General features: G+C 48.5%; 2 protein-coding genes across 21 annotated transcripts in view; one reads left to right on the forward strand and one right to left on the reverse strand.

Annotated features, from left to right (window-relative positions):
- Positions 1 to 23,314, reverse strand: part of PPP1R12B (protein phosphatase 1 regulatory subunit 12B) — a 219,842-nt gene that overhangs the window by 57,483 nt on the left and 139,045 nt on the right. The window lies entirely within an intron of this gene.
- Positions 571 to 1,120, forward strand: LOC131753791 (large ribosomal subunit protein eL21-like). Its single transcript, XM_059059546.2, has one exon. It carries the CDS (start codon positions 620 to 622, stop codon positions 1,100 to 1,102), a length of 483 nt encoding a protein of 160 aa, XP_058915529.1. The 5' UTR covers positions 571 to 619; the 3' UTR covers positions 1,103 to 1,120.

Genomic DNA, 23,314 nt, shown 5'->3' on the forward strand with positions numbered 1-23,314 from the left:
GAGTTATGAGGGGCAGCAGCCTACATAAACAAACTTGAAAAACAAACGCCCAGAAATTCCACTTTAAGTTCAAGTTTCCTGTCATCAACTGGATTTATTTTTTAAATTCTTTGGTCATTTTCTTTAAAGCCTGTAATTTTGGCTGAATGCTCCATCAGGGGGTAAGGAAAAACAATTATTTCTCATTATTAGTAATGGCAGAGTTTTCAGGGAAAAGGTCCTTCCTAAGAAAAACGATTTACGCGTCCGGTTCGCAGAGAAACGTGAATGTTTCAACCCGTCCTCACAGCTGTGGGCTTACTGCTGGTCCAGAACTAAGCCTGCTCCCTTCACCTGGGTTTACTGAGAAGACTCCCTCCTTAGCATTAAAAATGTATAAAAACTCGACACCCGTTTTCCTGTAACAGCGCAGATCCTGGAGAAGCAGAAGGACCTTCCCGGCCCCAGAGAGCCGCGTGCAGGCTTCCTGCCGCAGGTGCCGCTGATGCCTGTGGTGTGAATGCCTGTGCAAATGCTTTGTGAGTCGTCGGGGGCGTCTACATGTGCTTTACGTCCATGCTCTCAGTTAAAAGTGCTTTACTTTTTGGCAGGAACCGCCATCTTCCAGTAATTCGCCAAAATGACCAACACAGAGGGAAAGAGGAGGGGCACCCGCTACATGTTCTCTAGGCCTTTTAGAAAACACGCAGTTGTTCCTTTGGCCACATACATGCGAATCCACGAGAAAGGTGACATTGTAGATATCAAGGGAGTGGGCGCTGTTGAAAAAGGAATGCCCCACAAATGTTACCGCGGCAAAACTGGGAGAGTGTACAGGGTTACCCAGCATGCTGTTGGCATCACTGTAAACAAACAAGTTAAGGGCAAGATTCTCGCCAAGAGAATTAATGTGCGTATCGAGCATATTAAGCACTGTAAGAGCCGGGACAGCTTCCTGAAACGGGCGAAGGAAAATGATCAGGAAAATAAGGAAGCCAAAGAGAAAGGCACTTGGGTTCAGCTGAAGCGCCAGCCTGCTCCGCCCAGAGAAGCACACTCCGTGAGAACCAATGGAAAGGAGCCTGAACTGTTGGAGCCCATTCCCCATGAATTCATGGCATGATGGGTGTAAAGAAAATAAAAGACCTGGACCGCAAACAAATTGTTTTAATTTAAAAAAATAAAAGTGCTTTAAAACAGCTGACGATGAAAGATGCCATTGCACCATTAGGGTTAGTTTCTAATCCTATCACTTCTCTTATGCTCGAATTATTTTCTTCTGTGACAAATGAATCCTCCAAACACTCCATTTTTCCTTTTTCCCTTTCTCATTGCCACTGGACAACAGTTTGCTCCTTCACTATGGTTCTGCAGGGGAGCTTTAAGCTTTGGTTCTGGCTAAGAAATACAGCCGTGACTCAGAAGATGACATAAAAGTTTCTCCCTGTGCCTAAGACGCTGGGGATACCCCCCAAAGTGAATCATTAGAGAGAAAAGCTTGAAAGAAAGAGCCTTTCATAGAGCACTATTTTTGTCCAGATTAAGTCTGCCAACGGCAGGTAAGGAACGGTCTGTGTTCTCTGTAGCAGGAAGTGCGCTTCTCTCCCTACCGTGATGTCACCTGGTAGCACAGCTGGTGCTCTGCCGTGGGGGAGAGTGGGGGGCGGGAACAACTCACAGAGCACCTAAGCCGACGGCCCTGTCAGCTCTGTCCCCCCACGGCAAGGCCCACGCATCCCACCCGGACACGCCCCTCAGAGGCAGACGGCGTTGCAAGTGTGGCGCTGCACTTGCGTCCCCCCAAGAAGCACAGCTGTGTGTGTGGCGAACGGGACCAGCGCGCGGACCAACCCGCCGTGGCTGTGGGTGTCTGATGCTCAGCGCAGGACACAGGAGAGAACCACGCTCCGTGCTGACGGAGCACACACCGCGTCGAGGGGCACAGAGGGCCCAGCAGAGCGGACGTCTGGGTGTCCTGGGCACTGTCCTTGGCCCTCGGCGTGACGCGTGCGATGTGACACGGGGGCTGGTCAAGCGGGATAACTGTGGTGCTGGAGTCAGTCTCTGTACGTGCTGTTAGCACATGTTTACACAAACTAAGCCGCCCCACCCTCTCCACGCCCCGCACCACTGGTGACCCTGCCGTCTCACAAACGCGCGCTTGGTCCTAACGCAGAGCAACAGTATCCACAACGGTACCCCCATCACTAAACCTGGGATCACAGTTCCGAGGGCCAAGAGAGCCTGCTCGACTCCTCAGGGGGTCACGAGGCCAATGTCCACAGGGGGACCCTTGGGCCGCCAGGCGTGACTGGCCAGGCGCCTTCGTTGTCCGGCGCTGTCTGGCCTCGGGACGCGTTGGGACGCGCGGGACTCCAGCTTGCGGCCCCGTCCCGGGCCTCAGCAGCCCTCACGGTCCCTGAACAACTTGGAGGCCAGGGGATTTCGTGTGGATCCTGGTTTCCCTTTTATTCTCCGAAACGGTCGGTAAAGGACAAACCTCCTTTATGCGTGTTCCTTGAAGGTCTGGTAAAATCTCCCCTCAAATTAGTTCGGGCCTGGCGCCCTTGGCCCACGGTCGGAGGGTGGTGGTTAAAGTATTATCCAATTTCCTTTCATGGTTATCGGGCTTTTCTGTTTTCCTATTTCTTCTTGAGTAATTTTGATATTTTGTCTTTTCCCAGAAAAGTACCTGCTTAAACTTACGTTTTCATGCCTACTGTCCTACTGCTGTTCAGAAGCGGGTCTTACGATTAAACTGTCCCCCCCCCTTTCCTGGCGCTGTTCACACCTACTGACCGCCCCACCCCCTGCCCCCATCAGCTTGTCAAAGGTTTATTTTACCTTATACGTTTTTTCAAAGAATCAGCTTCTGGTTTTACTCGTCATCTCTGCTGCTACTTTGTTTTTGGTTCATTGTTTCTGCTCTGTATCTCATCCCTTTGCACTTTCTTTGGGCGTACTCTGTTCTCTTCCCAGCACCTCGAGTTTGAAAGCTTGGCTCATTTGTTTTCATTCTTTCTTATTTTCAAATATTTTCAACCATATCTCTGCACTTAAGGGTATAGCTTTCTCTCTTTTAACTACTCCTACAGGATCTAATGTGAAGTAATCTCATTCTAAATATTTTCTAATTCTCATTATAATTATCTCCTAAACCGTGTAGTATTTAGAACAGAGTTTTTGTTTCCAAAATACTCTTTTCTTGTCCCACCATCTCTTCATTGTTGTACAAAGCTCTGTAACCCCGCTAGGATCTCGATTTTGCCCCCACGCCCGTCTCTCCTGCTCTCTCGGGAGTGACGCTGAGCTGTCCCTCACTGTGAGGGACTGTCCGCTGTCTCAGGCCCTCCATGTCCTCCACTCCCTCCTCACCTAGTGTGAGTGCAAAGGTCCACTGCTATGCTACTGTTTCCCCGCTCTCCCTGCACTGCACGCAGCAAAACCACGACCTCATTTAAATTAGACTTTCTGCCTACTCTGCCACTATAACTACGTCACTGCAAGTGGCTGGGAGAAAAATACACAAGCACGCTCATCGGTCTCATTTTACATTCACTCCCTTGAACCTGGGTGGACTGCATGCTGCCAGGCGCACAGACACCCCCGGGCCGCGCACCTTCCTGGGCAGCGATCTCACCCACTCCGGCGTATTCTTCTCTGGCTGCTGGCCCACTTTCCATTTCGCTCAGACAAGAACCGCCCCCCGCCCCGGCCACGTTAACCCGCCGTCGCGGGGCCCTCCTCTGCTGCGCCTGCCCACAGGCTTGGCGAGCCGGTCTGGAGTCGACCCCGCAGCTCGGACCCCGCCCCTCGCGGACGGCACTCCACCAGGGCTGTGCTTCCTTCCGTCCGGGTCACCGTTCTGTCCTGTCCTGCTTTGCTCTCTCCCGGCTCATTCCCATCAGCCAGCACGCAGCTACCTCCCCCGTCGCCAAAGCACCCTTCTCTGGACCCCGTCTCCCCTGGAGCTGTCACTCCGTGTCTCTGCCCCCTCTGCGTCAGAAAACCACTGCGACCCGCCTTTCTGCCCCACAACGCCCCCAGAACTAGTCACACCGTGGTCCCCGCTGGCCCCCCCACGCTGACACTCACTGGTCGGTCCTTCGTCTTCATCAGCTCGACCCATCAGGAACACTTAACACCACGGTAACCCCTTCCTTCTCCGTACGTTCTTTTCATTGACACCGGAAAGGACACCGCCGCTTCCTGGGTCTCCTCCTGCCCGCCGGCTGGTACCCCCGGTTCCCCCAAGGTGGGGAGTGGGCCAGGCTCAGTCCTTGGCCCTCTCCTGTCTAAACTGCCTTTCCATCACCTCACAGTCTCATGGCTTTAAATATCATCCAAACGCTCCACAGATGCCACATATCTGACTGCCCAATCTTCCAGATGGATGTCTATAGAGACCTCAAACTCAACAGGTCCCACCCTGAATTCCTGCTTTCCTCCCCAACCCGCTTCAGCTGCAGACTTCCCATGTCAGCTGATGGCAACTCTATCCTTCCACTTGTTCAGGCCAAAGACCTTGGGGTCAGCCAAGACTGCTCTTTCCCTGACATACTGTACATCCAGAATATTTTTTTTCCCACGGAGGTATAGTTCATGTACAATATAAGTTTCCAGTGTACAACACAGTGATTTACAATTTTTAAAGGTTACATTCCAGTTATAGTTATAATAAAATATTGGCTATATTCCCTGTGCTGTACAATATATCCTTGTACCTTACTTATTTTATACATAGTAGTTTGTACCTCTTAATCCCCTACCCCAATATTCCCCTCCCCCTTCCCTCGCCCCACTGGTAACCACTAGTTTGCTCTCTGTATCTATGAGACTGTTTCTTTTTTGTTATATTCACTAGTTTTATTTTTTAGATTACACACGTAAGTGATATCATATGGTACTTTTCTTTGTCTGACTTACTTCACTTAGCAGAATGCCTTCCAGTCCATCTATGTGGCTGTAAATAGCAAAATTTCATTCTTTTCTGTGGCTGAGTAATATTCCATCGCATATACGTACCACATCTTCTTTATCCACTCATCGGCTGACAGACACTGAGGTGGCTTCCATATGCTGACAGTTGTAAATAATGCTGTTATGACAACTGGGGTGCATTATCCTTTCAAATTAGTGTTTTTTTCTTTGGAGGTACGCCCAGGAGCGAAGTTGCTGGGTCACATGGCAGCTCTATTTTTAGTACTTTGAGGAACCTCCGTACTGTGTTCCACGTTGGCCGCGCCAATTTGCATTCCCACCAACAGTGTGGGGGGGGCTCCCTTTTCTCCACATCCTCACCCACATTTGTTATTTGTGTTCTTTTCGATGACAGCCATTCTGACAGGTGTGAGGTGACATCTCATTGCGGCTTTAGTTTGCCTTTTCCTTCTGATTAATGGTGTTGAGCAGCTTTTCATGTACCTGTTGGCCACTTGTACGTCTTCTTTGGAAAAATGTCTATTCAGGTCTTCTGCACGTTTTTTAATTGGGTTGTTTTTTTTTATGATGTTGAGTTGTATGAACTGTTTATGTATTTTGGATATTAACCCCTTATCAGTCATATCACTTGCCAAGTATTTTCTCCCATTCAGTAGGTTGTCCTTTGTCAAGAGTTTCGTTTGCTGTGCAAAAGCTTTTAAGTTTAATTAGGTCCCATTTGTTTATTTTGGCTTTTGTTTCCTTTGCCTTAGGAGATAGATCGAAAGAAATATTGCTATGGTTTATGTCAAACAGTGTTCCACCTATGTGTGCTCCTGAGAATTTTATGGTTTCCAGTCTTACATTTAGGTCTTTGATCCATTTTGAGTTTATTTTTGCATATGGTGTGAGAAAATGTTTTAACTTCATTGTTTTACATGTAGCCATGAAGTTTTCCCAGCACCACTTATTGAAGAGACTGTCTTTTCTCTGTTGTATATTCTTGCCTCCTTTGTCATAGATTAACTGTCCATAAGTGTGTGGGTTTATTTCTGGGCTTTCTATTCTGTTCCATTGATCTCCATGTCTGTTTTTGTGCCAGTAGCAGACTGTTTTGATTATTGTAGCTTTGTAGTAAACCCTGAAGTGAGGGAGCATGATTTCTCCACCTCTGTTCTTCTTTCTCAAGATTATTTTGGCTACTTGGGGTCTTTTGTGTTTCCATAGGACTTTAAAAATTACTTGCGGGGCTTCCCTGGTGGCGCAGTGGTTGAGAGTCTGCCTGCCGATGCAGGGGATACGGGTTTGTGCCCCGGTCCGGGAAGATCCCACATGCCGCGGAGCGGCTGGGCCCGTGAGCCATGGCCGCTGAGCCTGCACGTCCGGAGCCTGTGCTCCGCAACGGGAGAGGCCACAACAGTGAGAGGCCCGCGTACCACAAAAAAAAAAAAAAAAAAAAAAAAAAAAAAATTACTTGCTCTAGTTCTGTGAAAAATGTCATTGGTATTTTGATAGGGATTATATTAAATCTCTAGATTGCCTTGGGTAGTATGGTCATTTTAACAATATACTTCCAATTCATAAACACGGTATATCTTTCCATCTGTTTGTGTCATCTTCAGTTTCTTTCACAAGTGTCTTATAATTTTCAGAGTGCAGGTCTTTTGCCTCCTTAGATAGGTTTGTTCTTTTTGATGTCTCTTTCTGGTATTTTGTTGTTAGTGTAGAATAATGCAATAGATTTCTGTGCATTAATTTTGTATCCTGCAACCTTACCACATCCATCAATTAGTTCTAGTAGTTTTCTGGTTGTGTTTTTAGGATTTTCTATGTAGAGTAACATGTCATCTGCAAAGAGTGACAGTTTTACTTCCCTTCCAATTTGGATTCCTTTTCTTTCTCATTCTTCTCTGATTGCTATAGCTAGGACTTTCAATACTATGTTGAATAAAAGTGGCAAGAGTGAACATCCTTGTCTTGTTCCTGATCTTAGAGGAAATGCTTTCAGCTTTTCACCACTGAGTATGATGTCAGCAGTAGGCTTGTCATATATGGAGGGCCTTTATTATGTTGAGGTATGTTTCCTTTATCCCTACTTTCTGGAGAGTTTTTTTTTTTTTTTTTATCATAAATGGATGTTGAATTTTGTCAAAAGCTTTTTGGGCATCTACTGAGATGATCATATGGTTTTTATTCTTCAGTTTGTTACTGTGGTGTATCACACTGATTGATTTGCAGATACTGAACCATCCTTGCATGCCTGGAATGAGTCCCACTTGATCACGGTGTATGATCCTTTTAGTGTATTGTTGGATTCAGTTTGCCAATATTTAATTGAGAGTTTTTGCAACTACGTTCATCAGTGATATTGGCCTGTAAATTTTTTTTTTTCTGGTGATATCTTTGTCTGGTTTTGGTATCAGGGTGATGCTGGCCTCACAGACTGAGTTTGGAAGTGCTCCTTCCTCTGCAACTTTTTGGGATAATTTCAGAAGGAGAGTAAATGTGTGGTAGAATTCACCCATGAAGCCATCTGGTTCTGGACTTTTGTTTGGTAGGAGTTTTAAAAATAATTGATTCAGAGGGGCGGAGTCAAGATGGCAGACTAGGAAGATGGGGAGTTCATGTCTCCACACAACTAGGGCACCAACCAGGCACTGGAGGGGACCAGAGACATGTAAGTGGGTGGGAGGAACCCCTGAGCAACCAGGTAGGATGTGGGGGAGAGTGAGGGGGGAGGAGAAGTGGAGGTGGGATGGGACCAGCGCCCCCTGAAGGGCAGCTGGGGGAAGGCAGGGGCTCCCATGCCCAGAGGGGTAACAGGGGAGACAGTCCAGAGGGCGGAGGATCAGAAGGGAACATAGCCAGCATTTCCCCTGTCCACTTGGGCCCTGGGGAGCCTGCTGAGGTCCTGGGCCTTATGCTCTGCCCACCGAGGCTCCCTCCAGCCACATGGGTCCTGAGGGAGTGGGAGGGAGGAGGAAGGAGAAGTAAAGGCCAGATGGACAGGACCGGCGCTCCTGAGGGGTGGCTCAGAGAGGGGAGGGGTTCCCACACCTGGTGGGGCCCACCCACAGTTAGGGGATCAATGGGGACAGGGGGAGACCCTTGGGAGAGTGGAGGAATGTAAGGGAGCATGGCCAGCAGTTCCCCTGCCCATTTGGGCCCCGGGGAGCCTGCTGAAATCCCAGGCCTCGTCCTCCGCCCTCAGGGCTCCCTCTGGCCATGCTGAGCCTAAGCCCTGCCCCACACCCTTGCCCAGGGCCCTACCTCTACACACCACACTCCCAGACCCCCTCAAACCATGCTGGGCCTAAACTTCGCCCACACGCCCCCAAACCCAGGGCCTACCTCTGAACTCCCGAACTCCACACACACTCCAAGGCAATCAGAGGCCCCCCTCAGGCTGTGCTGCCTTTCCCCACCATGAAGGTCCTAAGCCTAGGCCCCGCCCCACGCTTAAGTGTTGCTCCCGCCTAAGGCCCGCCCCCACCCTAAACCCCGCCTCTGCCTAAGCTCTGCCCCCCCAAAGCCAAGGCCTTTTCCAGCCTTTCTTTTTTTTTTTTTAAATAGATTGTGGCTCTGTTTCACCTTGTTGTTGCTGATTCTTTTACATTTTTCCTTTTTCTAATAAACAGTCTATCTTTCTAATTTTATTTTATTCTTTATACTTTGTTATTGTGCTTTTTTTCTTTTCTTTTTTTCTGTTGTGGTTCTGTTTTACCTTGTTGTTAATTGTTTCACTTATTATTTTTCCTAATATATTTTTCATTTTTCTAATTTATTTTATTTTTTATTCTTTGTTATTGTACTGCTCCATTTTCTTTTTATTTTTCTCTTTTCTTCTGCCATGCTGCCCGGCTTGTGGGATCTTGGTTTCTAGGCTGGGACTTGGCCTGAGCTCCTGTGGTGGGAGCACTGAGTCCAAACCACTGGACTAACAGAGAAGCTCAGACCCCAGGGAATATTAATTGGAGTGAGGTCTCCTGGAGGTCCTCATCTCAGCACCAAGGCCCAGCTCTTCCCAACTGCCTGCAAACTCCAGTGCGGGTGGGACGTCTCAGGCCAAATAACCAGTAAGACAGGAATACAGCCCCACGCATCCAAAAAAAAATGAGACGACAAAAAAATATGTTACAGATGAAGGAGCAAGGTAAAAACCTACAAGACCAAATAAATGAATAGGAAATATGCAACCTACCTGAATAAGAATTCAGAGTAATCATAGTAAAGATGATCCAGAATCTCAGAAATAGAATGGAGGCACGGATCAAGAAAATACAAGAAATGTTTAACAAGGACCCAGAAGAACTAAAGAACAAACAAACAGTGATGAACAACACAATAACTGAAATGAAAAATACACTAGAAGGAATCAACAGCACAATACCTGAGGCAGAAGAAGAAATAATTAAGCTGGAAAATGGAATGGTGGAAGTAACTGCCGAGGAGCAGAATAAAGAAAAAAGAATGAAAAGAACTGAAGACAATCTCAGAGATCTCTGGGAAAACACTAAATGCACCAACACTCGAATTGTAGGGGTTCCAGAAGAAGAAGAGAAAAAGAAAGGGTCTGAGAAAATATTTGAAGAGATTATAATCAAAAACTTCCCTAACGTGGGAAAGGAAGTAGCCCCCCAAGTCCAAGAAGCACAGAAGAGTCCCATACAGGATAAACCCTAGGAGAAACACACCAAGACACACACTGATCGAACTAGCAAATATTAAATTCAAAGAAAGGATATTAAAAGCAGCAAGGGAAAAGCAACAAGTAACACACAAGGGAATCCCCATAAGGTTATCAGCTGATTTTTCAGCAGAAACTCTGCAGGCCAGAAGGGAGTGACACGCTACACTTAAAGTGATGAGAGAGAAAAACCTACAACAACCAAGATTACTCTACCCAGCAAGGATCTCATTCAGGTTCGATGGAGAAATTAAAACCTTTACAGACAAGCAAAAGTTAAGAGAATTCAGCACCACCAAACCAGCTTTACAACAAATGCTAAAGGAACCTTTCTTGGCAAGAAACACAAGAGAAGAAAATGACTCACAAAAACAAACCCAAATCAATTGAGAAAATGGTAATAGGAACATATATATTGATAATCACCTTGAAGGTAAATGGATTAAATGCTCCAACCAAAAGACACAGACTGGCTGAATGGATACAAAAACAAGAACCCTGGGCTTCCCTGGTGGCGCAGTGGTTGAGAGTCTGCCTGCCGATGCAGGGGATACAGGTTTGTGCCCCGGTCCGGGAAGATCCCACGTGCTGCGGAGCGGCTGGGCCCGTAAGAGGCCCGCATACCGCCAAAAAAAAAAAAAAAAAAAAAACAAGAACCCTATATATGCTCTCCACAAGAGACCCACTTCAGACCTAGGGACACATAGACTGAAAGTGAGGGGATGGAAAAAAGATATTCTATCAAAAGAAAATCACAAGAAAGATGGAGTAGCAATACCCATATCAGATAAAATAGACTTTAAAATAAAGACTGTTACAAGAGATAAGGAAGGACACTACATAATGATCAAGGCATCAATCCAAGAAAATATAACAATTGTAAGTATTTATGCACCCAACACAGGAGCACCTCAATACATAAGGCAAATGCTAACAGCCATAAAAGGGGAAATCGACAGTAACACAATAAGAGTGGGAGACTTCAACACCCCACTTACACCAAAGGACAGATCATCAGACAGAAAATAAATAAGGAAACACAAGCTTTAAATGACACAACAGACCAGACAGACTTAACTGATATTTATAGGACATTCCACCCAAAAGCAGAAGAATACACTTTCATCTCAAGTGCACACAGAACATTCTCCAGGATAGATCACATCTTGGGTCACAAATCAAACCTTGGAAAATTTAAGAAAATTGAAATTGTATCAAGCATCTTTTCTGACCACAATGCTATGAGATTAGAAATCAATTACAGGAAAAAAAACTGTAAAAAACCACAAACACATGGAGGCTAAGCAGTGTGCTGCTAAATAACCAAGAGATCACTGAAGAAATCAAAGAAGAAATTAAAAAATACCTAGAAACATATGACAACGAAAACACGATGATCCAAAACCTATGGGACGCAGCAAAAGCAGTTCTAAGAGAGAAGTTTATAGCAATCCAAGCTCACCTCAAGAAACAAGAAAAATCTCAAATAAACAATCTAACCTTACACCTAAAACAACTAGAAAAAGAAGAACAAAGAAAACCTGAAGTTAGTAGAAGGAAAGAAACCATAAAGATCAGAGCAGAAATAAATGAAACAGAAAACAATAGCAAATATCAATAAAATTAAAAGTTGGTTCTTTGAGAAGATAAACAAAATTGATAAGCCTTTAGCCAGACTCATCAAGAAAAAAAGGGAGAGGAGTCAAATCAATAAAATTAGAAATTAAAAAGGAAAAATCACAACTGATACTGCAGAAATACAAAGGATCGTTAAGAGACTTCTACAAGCAACTATATGCCAATAAAATGGACAACCTGAAAGAAATGGACAAATTCTTAGAAAAGTACAACCATCCAAGACTGAACCAGGAAGAAATAGAAAATATGAACAGATCAATCAGAAGTAATGAAATTGAAACTGTGATTAAAAATCTTCCAACAAACAAAAGTCCAGGACCTGATGGCTTCACAGGCGAATTCTATCAAACATTTAGAGAACAACTAATACTATCCTTCTCAAACTCTTCAAAAAAACTACAGAGGAGGGAACACTCCAAACTTGTTCTATGAGGCCACCATCTCCCTGATACCAAAACCAGACAAAGATACTACAAAAAAAGAAAATTACAGACCAATATCACTGACAGAACATAGCAAAAAATCCTCAGCAAAATACTAGCAAACAGAATCCAACAGTACATTAAAAAGACCATACACCATGATCAAGTGGGATTTACCCCAGGGATGCAGGGACTCTTCAATATATGCAAATCAATCATGTGGTACACCACATTAACAAATTAAAGAATAAAAACCATACGATCATCTCAATAGATGCAGAAAAAAAGCTTTTGACAAAATTCAGCACCCATTTATGGTAAAAACTCAGCAGAAAGTGGGCATAGAGGGAAACTGCCTCAACATAGTAAGAGCCATATATGACAAACCCACAGCAAACATCATTTCTCAATGGTGAAAAACTGAAAGCATTTCCTCTAAGATCAGGAAGAAGACAAGGATGTCCACTCTCGCCACTATTAGTCAACATAGTATTGGAAGTCCTAGCCACGGCAATCAGAGAAGAAAAAAGAAAATAAAGGAATACACATTGGAAAAGAAGAAGTAAAACTGTCACTGTTCACAGATGACATGATAATATATATAGAAAATCCCAAAGATGCAACCAGAAAACTACTAGAACTAATCAATGAATCTGGTAAGGTTGCAGGATACAAAATTAATGCACAGAAATCTCTTGCATTCCTCTACACTAACAACAAAATACCAGAAAGAGATATTAAGGAAACAATACCATTTACCATGGCAACAAAAAGAATAAAGTACTTAGGAATAAACCTACCTAAGGACGCAAAAGACCTGTACTCAGAAAACTACAAAACACTGATGAAAGAACTCAAAGATGACACAAACAGATGGAGAGATATACCATGCTCCTGGATTGGAAGAATCAATAATGAGCAAATGACTATACTACCCAAAACAATCTACAGGTTCAAGGCAATCCCTATCAAATTACCAATGGCATTTTTCACAGAATTAGAACAAAAAATTTTACAATTTGTATGGAGACACAATAGATCCCGAATAGCAAAAGCAATCTGGAGAAAGAAAAACGGAGCTGGAGGAATCACATTCTCTAACTTCAGACTATACTACAAAGCTACAGTAATCAAGACAATATGGTACTGGCACAAAAACAGAAATATATATCAATGGAACAGGATAGAAAGCCCAGAGATAAACCCACACACCTATGGTTGGTCACCTGGTAATTGGTCTGTTCATATTTTCTACTTCTTCTTAATTCAGTCTTAGGGGTTTGAACATTTCTAGGAATTTGTCCATTTCTTCCAGGTTGTCTATTTTATTGGCATGTAGTTGTTCGTGGCAGTCTCTTACGATCCTTTGTATTTCTGTGGTGTCAGCTGTAACTTCTCCTTTTTCATTTCTGATTTTATTGATTTAGGCCCTGTTTTTTTCTTCATGAGCCTGGCTAAAGGTTTATAAATTTTGTTTATCTTTTCAAAGACTCAGTTCTTAATTTCACTGATCTTTTTTTTCTTTTTTTTTGGTCTCCATTTTATTTCTGCTCTGATCTTTATGATTTCTTCCCTTCTACTAGCTTTGGACTTTGTCTGTTCTTCTTCTGGCTCCTTTAGCTCAGGGGTGTTTATTTGAGGTGTCTGTTCCCTGAGGCAGGCTTGCATTGCTATAAACTTCCCCCTTAGAACTGTTTTTGCTGCGTCCCACAGGCTTTGGATGGTCGTGTTTTCCTCACGTCCAGAATCTTATCAACTCTCAACCCCTCGCCTGCTACCATGCGTTCCAAGCCCCATCATTTCTTGCCTGAATTACTGTAACAGTCCTGCAGCTTCTGCTCTTGTCTCAAGTCTAATATCAGTACAGCAGCGAGAGGGATTATCTTAAAACGCAAGTCAGACCATGCCATTCCTCCACTCAAACTCCTGCAATGGCTCCTCATTTCACACAGAGTAAATGAAAAAGGCCTACAACACCCTACACCCACATGATCTGACTCTCTTTCTTATTACTCTCCATCCCAGCTTCTTCTATGGCCTTTGCTCTAGCTGATGCCTCTGCCTGGAATACTCTTCCTCCAGATATCTTTTTTTTTTTTTGTGGTACACGGGCCTCGCACCGCTGCGCCACCCCTCACCCCCCGCCCCGTTGCAGAGCACAGGCTCCGGACGCGCAGGCTCAGCGGCCACGGCTCACGGGCCCAGCCACTCCGCGGCACGTGGGATCCTCCCGGACCGGGGCACGAACCCGCGTCCCCTGCATCAGCAGGCGGATTCTCAACCGCTGCGCCACCAGGGAAGCCCTCTCCAGATATCTTTATGGCTAACTTGCTCAGCTTCTTCAACTCTTTGTCCCCATCTCGGCCTGCCAATGAGATTTACTCAGACACCCTATTTGATAATACCACCTGTCCTCTCTCCACCCAATCCTCTTTATGCAACGGTTATTTCCCCCGCTGTGTCTCACGTATCATAGGCCTCACCGTGCTTACTGTCCACTGCTTGCCGGCTCCTTTCCCCAGGAGAAGATAAGCGTCTCGAGTCCAGGCTCTTTGTCTGTTTTGTTGACTAATGCATTCCACACGCCTAGAACGATGTATGGCAAACACTGGGCACTCGGGAAATCTTTGAAGAGTGAATGAGAGAATGCTGAGCTTTAGTTTCGTGTGGTCCTCATGATACACGTGCCATGTGTGCTCTGTATTTATTGGATCAAGTTGGCTAATTATGGCGTTCAAATCCTTTATGTCCTTTAACTATTTTTGTCTGTTTGACACCGTTTCTGAGAGAGGTGTGTTAAAATCTGCAACTCTGATTGTGGGTATACTATTTCTTTGTGTTATTCTGACAGCTTTTGTTTTATAAATCTCGAGACGATATTTTCAGTGTCTACAGCCCATTATTTTATAACTTCTTTGTGGACTGTTCCTTTTTCACAATCAAGAAATATCTTCCTGGGCTTCCCTGGTGGCGCAGTGGTTGAGAGTCCGCCTGCCGACGCAGGGGACGCGGGTTCGTGCCCCGGTGCAATGAGAGGCCCGCATACCACAAAAAAAGAAAAAAAAAAAAAAAAAAAAGAAAGAAAAAAAGAAATATCTTCCTGTCATTTGATGCCTTTTGCTTGAAATTATCTTTGATGGCTATTAATGTTGCCCGATCGGCTCCCTCTCGGTGAGTATCTGCATATATTCCCCCCACCCGCCCCATAGTTTTATCTTTTACCGCTAAGTACAACTCTGAAGACAGCATATAGTAGAATAATCCAACCGGAGTGCCTCTCTGGCTTTATAGGTAAATTCACGCTCATCATGACTACTTACACATTCTATTTTGTATTTTCCTATTTACTATTTTCCCCTTGCTTCTTTTCATCCCCTTTCCTGTCTTCCACTGGATGGAGTGAATGAATCTTAAACGTACCTGTTTTTACTGATTTAGGAGCTGCACCTTCTAATTCTGCATGACTTTAGTGGTTATTCCTAGACAGTAGTTTAACACGTATTTAAGTATGTTTTTTCTGTAAAAGCGTGTAAAGTTAATCAGTATCTTTTCTGTGGAAAACAGGAACCGCAGGACATTTTTACACCTTTAACACCACATTATTTTGAATTCTAGATCCAGAGTTTTAAACATTTTTTTAAAAAAGCTTTATTACCATATTCAACGCTTAATCTCTTGTACTTCACTTCTTTCTGCGTTTATTTTTCTTTTTGCTGAAAAACATTCCTTAGTTCTTTCATCAGTTAGGGTTTGCGGGTTGAGAAGTTAGCCCCTGTGTATCTGAAAACGCCTTTATTTTACACTTGCTGTGTAAATAAATAACTGCATAGGACTGTAGGTTCGTAATTGTTTTTCCACAGCACTTTGAAGATACTATCCTGTTTTCTGGTATCTACCATTGCCAGTTTGACTACCATTTGTTTGTGAATTACCCTGGTCATTAATGGCTTTTTACTTTTGAAATAATAGCAGTTCAGTCCCCCTAACCTCACCAGTCTGTAAACATTAGCAAATATATCCAAAGTTCAAACTCAAAATCAACTGTAGGGGAGGAATATTCCTGCTGTTTGGCAGCTGTGTGGATTGAAAGAAGTAACGGATATGCTGAAAAGTGAGGTACGGAGGGAAGCTGACTTTAAAAACGCACTGAGCTGGGGGCAGCAGAGCCTCTGCTGTCAAACTCGCGTAGGAACTCTACCCCTATTTCCCATACTTGAGTCAATGGGCACAAGAAGAGGGCGCTCTCCCCGCCCGGGGGGCAAGGAGGACAGCGGGTCTGGGGGCTCAGGGCCTGCACCTTCTGACACCCAGTCCTTGCACAGCTCAGGTGAAGCCATGCCCCCTTGGGGGCCTGGGTGTTTAATCTATAAAATAAGGGAGCTGGGCTAGAACAGTTCGGAAAGTGCCCTCCAGCAACAGCTCTCTGAGACACCCCCCGTGTGCTGCCGTGTAAGTGTGCTGAGTCAACAGGTTGCCAGGTGAAGGGAGAAGGCCAAGCACTCCTGGAATGAGCCTCACCAGACGCAGGGATCTGTCTGTCTGGCCACCACACTCCACAAGGCACACCTGCTGGTGCCTGGTGCCGGGTGCAGACGCAATCTAAGCTTCAAACGGAGCACAGCAAGCCAGCCCGGACAAAACAGAACCCCAGCCCCACCCAGCCCCAGACACGTCTGTCCCTGAGAGCTGAGAAGACGACAAAAATAAACCTCAAGCTGAGCAGCTCCAAGTGCGAGAGGAACGCAAGCAGGCAGCACGACGCGGCTGCGCCCGGGAGGTGAGCGCGCGGGCCCCGCGCACCGTGGCGCCGGCTCTGGGAGGGACGGCCCGCGAGCACACGAGCAGACGTGGAGAGAAGGGGCGAGGCGGGGTAGCGGGGCGGTGGGTTAAACTGGGTTCAGGTGCACAAAAGCTCAGGGGTACATTTCACAGCTTCTCAGAACCGTGACTGTACGTGAGCTGTTCAATTGCAGCACACGGCGCCAGAAACCACGCTGATCCTGACGTTACGGGGTGGCCCTCGGCCCCCCAGTCCCAGGCAGCGTTCAGGTAACACCCCAGAGGGCCTCCCAAACACACAGGCCCTGAGAGGCCCCAGGCTGTCTGAGCCCCGATGCCCTCGCGGTACACTCCACGCGGCGGAAACAGGCGACAGTCAGAGAGTGGGATGCAGCTAATGACAGAAGCCTACACTCCACTTTGCTTCACTTTCAAGCCTCTACTTTCTGAAAGTTTGTGCCGCCAAAGCATTTAGGGAAAAACATTACACAAGCAACAGGGGCTCATCAAAGAAGATTCAGGAAACAAAGATGAGTAGAGAAGAGTCGGTCATACTGTCCCAGCACAGGGACACAGCCACCGCCAGACATGGTGGCCGTCCTCGGTCTCTGACCCTCACACGTGTGCTCACGTAACAGATATGCCTGTGGGTCCAGCTCGTTTGATGACACTTCATCACGGGCATTTATCCAGGGAGTGACGCTGCCTTGGCAACGCACTTCCAAACGGCCGCCTCCCACTCTAGTCTGCTCCGAGGAAGCCCCCTAAAGCGCTGGCCGGCGGGGGATGGGAAGCCAGCTGTGGTTCACAGCACCCACTGTGTGGGCGCGTCATCGTTTGCTTAACTGCCGCCAGAATACTGGACATTTAGGTTGTTTCCGTTTTTTCCCACTATTAGAAATCACTAAGTGGACTCATTTTGTTCAACAGCACCGAACACGCACCTCCCATATAACGGCACTTGAGTATTTACTGAATGGACAAATGTTTATAGAGCCACATATATATAATATACCCTGTGCTTAAAATCTCTGTACATAAAGCTTTTTTTTTTCCTTTTTCATATTCAGGACTAGTTCCTAGAAATAGACTTCCAAAAATGAAAATTCTGGATCAACCCAGGGCCTTTGATAGGTTGGCAGTTTGCTTTCCAAAAAGGAAGTATTGATTTGCATTCCCAACATGAAATACGAGGAGACCCATCTCACTCTCCTCCCACCTAAACTGGCCATTATCTTTTCAACATCTTTTCCTATTTTGGTCGGTGAAAAAGAAAATCCTACCTCATGACGCTCATTTGTAGTTTTGAATACTAGTGAGGTTACATACTCCTCCTTATCTCTGTTAACCAGTCTATGTTGAAATCGTTTTCCAATCCTCATTACTACCCAGATCAAACGTACCCCTTTAAGGTCAGCTGCAGGGTGCGGCCGGGAAGTCAAGGGCAGCAGACGCGCTCCTTAAAGGGCTGCGGAAGGCGCCGCAGAGCAGCTCCGCGGAGCAACGCGCCGCCGTCGCGGACCGGAGGCAGGGAGGCTGCAGTCAGAGCCCGGCTCCTGACCCTCCCGCAGGCTTTACCTGTGGCGCCCTGCTGGCGAGATGACGCGCCTGAGGCCGGGGAGAAGCGGGCGCTGGGAGCAAGCTTTCTGCTTTGAGGAAACCCTCTTAGATGAACCAGGACCTCCCAGGGCTGCTCTGCACGGCTGCGCTCTATACCGGCTTCGCGGTGCGGCGTAAGCAGAACTCGCTCGGTCCTGGACGAGGCTTTCTCTCTGAGAGCGTCCTGTAAACGAGTACGCTGAACACGGGAAGGCAGGGGCACGCCAGGCAAGACAAGCTGCGAGCCTGGCGGGGCCAGACCGTCACCCCCTGCCGACCGACGGATCCGTAACCGCCCCCCGCCTAACAGCTGGCGTCAACTGTGGAAAGAGCTCCTCTGAGGCAGAGACCCTCTGCTTTTCACCTGCTCGGGACAGCCTCGCGGCAGCGGGCGGCCAGGAGCGAGCAGAAATGCCGAGTAAGGCGTGTCGGGGGGCTGGGGGGGCGGTCAGGGTGCAGCGTAAAATCAGGCCGTCACCGCAATCGGCCAAATGACAGGAAGATGAGATCTATTTGAACTCGTCCAGCCTTTAGGAAGATTTTTTTTTTTAATTGAAGTAGAATTGATTCACAATGTTGTGTTTCAGGTGTACAATAAAGTGATTCAGTTACACATATATTCTTTTTCGTTCTTTTCCATTATGGTTTATCACAGGATCTTGAATATACATCCCTGTGCTATAAAGCAGGACCTTGTTGCTTATCCATATTTTATATAATAGTTTGCATCCGCTGAGCCCAAACTCCCAACCCCTCCCCCTTGGCAACCACAAGTCTGTTCTCTGTGTCCCTGAGTCTGTTTCTGTTTCGTAGATGAGTTCATTTGTGTCATAGTTTTGATTCCACAGATACGTGACATCACATGGTATTTGCCTTTCTCTGTCTGACTCACTTCACTTAGCATGATCGTCTCTAGGTCCATCCACGTTGCTACGAATGGCATCATTTCAAGCCTTTTTACGGCTGCGTAATATTCCATTGTATACATACACGCACCACACCTTCTCTAGCCATCCCTCTGTCGTTGGACATTTAGGTTGCGTCCACGTCCTGGCTATTGTGAAAGTGCCGCTACGAACACTGGGGTGCATGTGAAAGATTCTTTTAATCAGCAAACTATCTTGGAGCTTTGCCCACAGAGCAAATGGCTACGAACCGGACACTATGAGCCCCAGAAAACTCCTCACAGCCCCCGCGCGCAGTCCGTCACGGAGTAGATGCCGCTGCTCCAGGGCCTGTCTCCGCCCCCGAACCGCCCTCCCGGGCCGCCCCGCCTGCCAATCGCCAAGCCCGGGGCCCCCGAGGGCACGCCCTCTGCGGGGGGCGGAGTCCTGCGACGCGGCCCAGGCAGGCGAGGGGGCACTTGCTCCCCTTCCCTTCTTCTGGCGGCGGAGCTCCCACTTCCCGTGCGGCAGCCGTTCCGCGCGGCGGCCCCGTCTCCTGACCCGCCCCTGCCACCGGCGCAGCTGCTGCAGCGCCACGGCCGCAGCCACCACGCTCACCGCGCTGGCCGCGGCCACTCAGCACTCACAGGCGGCTCCACAGGCGCAGCGCGTCTGAAGAGACGGCCCACGCGACGGGCGCCCGCGCTTCCCCACGCTCAGCCCACACGTCCAGTCGCGTGTGGCACGCTTCCCCCTTCCGGCTCGGCACGACCCAAAGCAAAACCGGCACCTGCACCCCGAACACGCTCTTCCCCCTGAGCTGCCAGCCTCCCTCCGGCACGCGACGCACACAGGCACCAAACCGGAAACGTGAGCGACACCAGCTGAGCCGTTCTACAAGCTTTCAGAGAAAACATACCTAAACGCTAGATCTGAGGGTAAAATAACGAAGACGAAACAGACCACGCCTTTAAGGATTTTAATTTAATTGGCAAATACAATCTAATGATGATGACCACCACGTATTAAAGGTAAATTCAAGACACTGAGAAGAACCTAGTCCGGTCGGCGAAGGAATCAAAGGAAGGCTTCTCGGAGGAGGTGGAGCTTAACCTAAAACATCAATGTGCATTAAAAAGGGAGGAGGAGGAGGAGGAAGGGGCAGTAGAGCAAGAAGAAGAGCATTCCAAGGAACGGGAATAAAAAAGCTCAACGGTGCGGGGAGAAGGGACGCGTGTAGGACCATTACACTAGTAGCTTTGGTTTATTAAAAGCTTACCAAAGCCAGGCACTATCTAAAGTAAAGAACACTTGTACTGCTGTTCCTTACGTTAAGCCCGCCAGACAGGACCAGCACCCTCACTTTGCAGATGAAAGCACTGTCAGAGTTCGGAGCCCAGGCCGTACGGCTGATAAGAGGTGGAAGCGGCTCTGAACGTAGGCGTCCGGCCCCAAAGCCAGCCCCGTCCCCACCGGCCCTGCACCTCCCCAGCCACCCCACACTCCCGTCACGCTCCCGCTCCACAGCCAGGAAGACGGTGGGTCCCGCCGACCTCTCACCCTTCCCCGACTTCTCCCGTTCAGCCCACGCGGAGCGCTAGACACCTAGCTCGTTACCTTTCCTCTGGCGTCTAACAGGCTCGGATCGCCCTGCGCATATAAAGTTGTGTGTGCGACAAAAAGGCAGACCGGAGCCCCTCCGCTCTCCCACCATGAGATCCACCAACTTATCTGTGCCTGTCCTTCCACTACAGTCGGAGAAACACTCTGGGTCTTGTCCGGGGCCGGCCCTGGAATCACCCGGAACGTAGCCTCGGGACCTTTTGTGCTGACCGTGCCCTTGTCCTGAGCGGTCTCACCCGGTCCTCGGGCACCGAACCCCCGTCCTAAGGCGGCGGCTCCAGATCCGTCGCGCGTCTTCCACAACCACCAGATTCCTAGGTGTCTCGACGGGGGCGTCTCGCAGGACGGGCTCCTGCCCCTCGGGAGGCGAGCACGCCGGCCGTCACACCCCCGCACCCCCAGGCGCGCTGCCCGACACGGGGCGGGCACCCAAGCAGTGTGCGCAGTGTCTGCAGGGAGGGAAGGGCTGGAGGCCGGCCCCGAGCTGTGCCCCAGGGAGTCCTAGGCTTTATGACGGCCTCGCTGGGACGCTAGCAACCCCTAAACGTTCGCGTGCCTGGAGAACAGTGTCTGTGAAACCTGCCCGTCGGGATCCCCCCGGAGACTTGCATGCCGCAGGCTCCCAGGCTTCCACCCTCCACCGATTCGTAATTGCGTGGGGAGAGGCTCAAAAATCCGTGTCCTAAACAAATGACCGCAGCGATTCTTACTGACCAGTTTGAGGAGGACGACGGCAGAAGCTCGACCTGTTGCCTCCACCCGTCATCACCGAGAACCACTCAGCGGGCTGGGCGTCAGCACCCGAGCCTGCCCGGAGCTCCGAGTCGAGCACCCCGGAACTGATCTGGAAGTTGCCCAAACGGTATTTCACTGTGTTATTCCTGAGCACCAAAGGCCCCCGGCGGCCCTGGAGACTTCTCGGACAACAGGCGCACGTTAGGTAGACCCGCATCCTCAAGAGGGGGTCTGGGTTTGCTTACTTGGCACAAAATTAACTGTGCTAACCTATCATCAGTTCCCACATCTGATAGGAGTCTTTACTGTGACAGATTACTGTCAGCTTTCATCACTTTTTTCCCTAAAATTGTTGAAGGATCAAAATTTTATTAGCTTCTTTCTAAAAATCCACTCCTTTTAAATATCATTTCAAGTAAAAGCAGGGTCAAAGCTCTGAAGATTTATGTCACCCCCTCTGCAAGTCCGCCCCCCGCCCGCAATTCTGCCTGCATATATTCTGCAGACCGAATGTTAACAAGGCAAAAGGACAATAAATTCCAGAATCCACTCCTGAGGAATTCAAATGATAACCAGCCGTTAGAGTGAGTGACAGCAGCCCCCCACCTTCGGACAGGCGCCGGCTCGGCTGTGCTCAGAGCCTACAAAGAGCTGAGCTGCTCCCGTGGCAAGCGACCGCCTGTGTCCCGCCCCAGCCGTGCCGTTAGGTCCCTGGGAGGTAGGAAGGGACGGCTCAGATGGGAAAAGCCGATGAGGGCCAGACCAGGAACCCACCATCTCAGCCTTTCTCCTCAGAAGGTAAAGAACTGCAACGGAGCAGAGAAACTCCACGTGGACGACACAGAAGACCCGCTCCCTCCCGGGCTCCTCCTTCAGGAAGCTTTGCCACGTTTCCCGCAGCGGGACCAAAATCCACCAGCGCCTTTCCGGCTGAGGACAGACAACACAGACGCCTCCCAACAACAGGTGACTCCCCTGCCCACGAGCTGCCAGCGGTGCTCCAGGGTCAGCATGAGGCGGCATTACCAAGGAGCGCTTGGAGCGGGGAGGGCGGGCGCTTGGAGCCGCGCCGACGTCAGCAGCTCCTGCTGAGCCGGGGGCCCAGAGCAGAGGCCGCCAAGCCGGGGCCTGGCCCGGAGGCCGAGCCCAGCCCCCCCGCCTGCTTGTGCGTAAAGTTTTACAGGACACACTGTCCACGGCTGCTCCCCAACTGGGACAGCAGGGCCGAGCGGCCGCGACAGACCATGCGGCCGGCAAAGCGGGAAACGCGAAACGTCTGCTGAGCCCGGACCCAGAGTGTCAGGTGCCGAGGCCAGGGCTAGGCCGGCCACCCCTCCGTGCCCGCTGCTGAAGAACAGGCCCGAACGCCCGCCCGCCGCCGCGGGCACAGAACGCGGAGCCTCCACAGCAGCCGGGCACTCGGTGATGGCAGCCCCGTGGCCGCCACCCCGGTGAGGCACCTCTGAAAGTCCCTCGGCGCCCAGCAAAGCCCCATCGTGACGCACGAACTGTCCCACTTGGTTAAACAGTATCCAAACACGTCATCTTCCTCTCAAAATGCTTCTATAACCTGTAAAATATTTCAGGAATATAACCGGAGCTATAAGCTCCAAGACCATACGAAGTATTTTCGTTTGAGCTATTAATTCGCTAAAGGGCTTTTAAAAAGTCCCTTCTTTCTTCTCAGTAGCCAATAACATTGGCATAATTCAGTGTTAAGAGTTCAGGTTGTAAGCAGACAAACAATGTCAAAGCACAGGAAGCATGTGCTAAGGCACACCTGTGGGAACAGTTGTGTACCTTACAGGATGACGTCTGGACAGAGTATTATGGTTTTTCAGGAAAGAAAGTCGTGTCCCTAAATGCCTGCTCTCTGACTCTTGAGCCGGCCTGACTGAACACGGAGCTGGAGAAAATGAAGGCTGGTAAACGGTGACCAGTCACCGCACCACCCAAACCCTCCGGCCCTCCCACCGCAGCATCTGTCAGTGCCTCGAGCTCAACATTCCTGCTGGGGCAGATCCGTAAACACTTCGTTTGCCGAGAAA

Source organism: Kogia breviceps, chromosome 1 (genome assembly GCF_026419965.1).
Source record: "Kogia breviceps isolate mKogBre1 chromosome 1, mKogBre1 haplotype 1, whole genome shotgun sequence".
Taxonomy (NCBI): Eukaryota; Metazoa; Chordata; class Mammalia; order Artiodactyla; family Physeteridae; genus Kogia; species Kogia breviceps.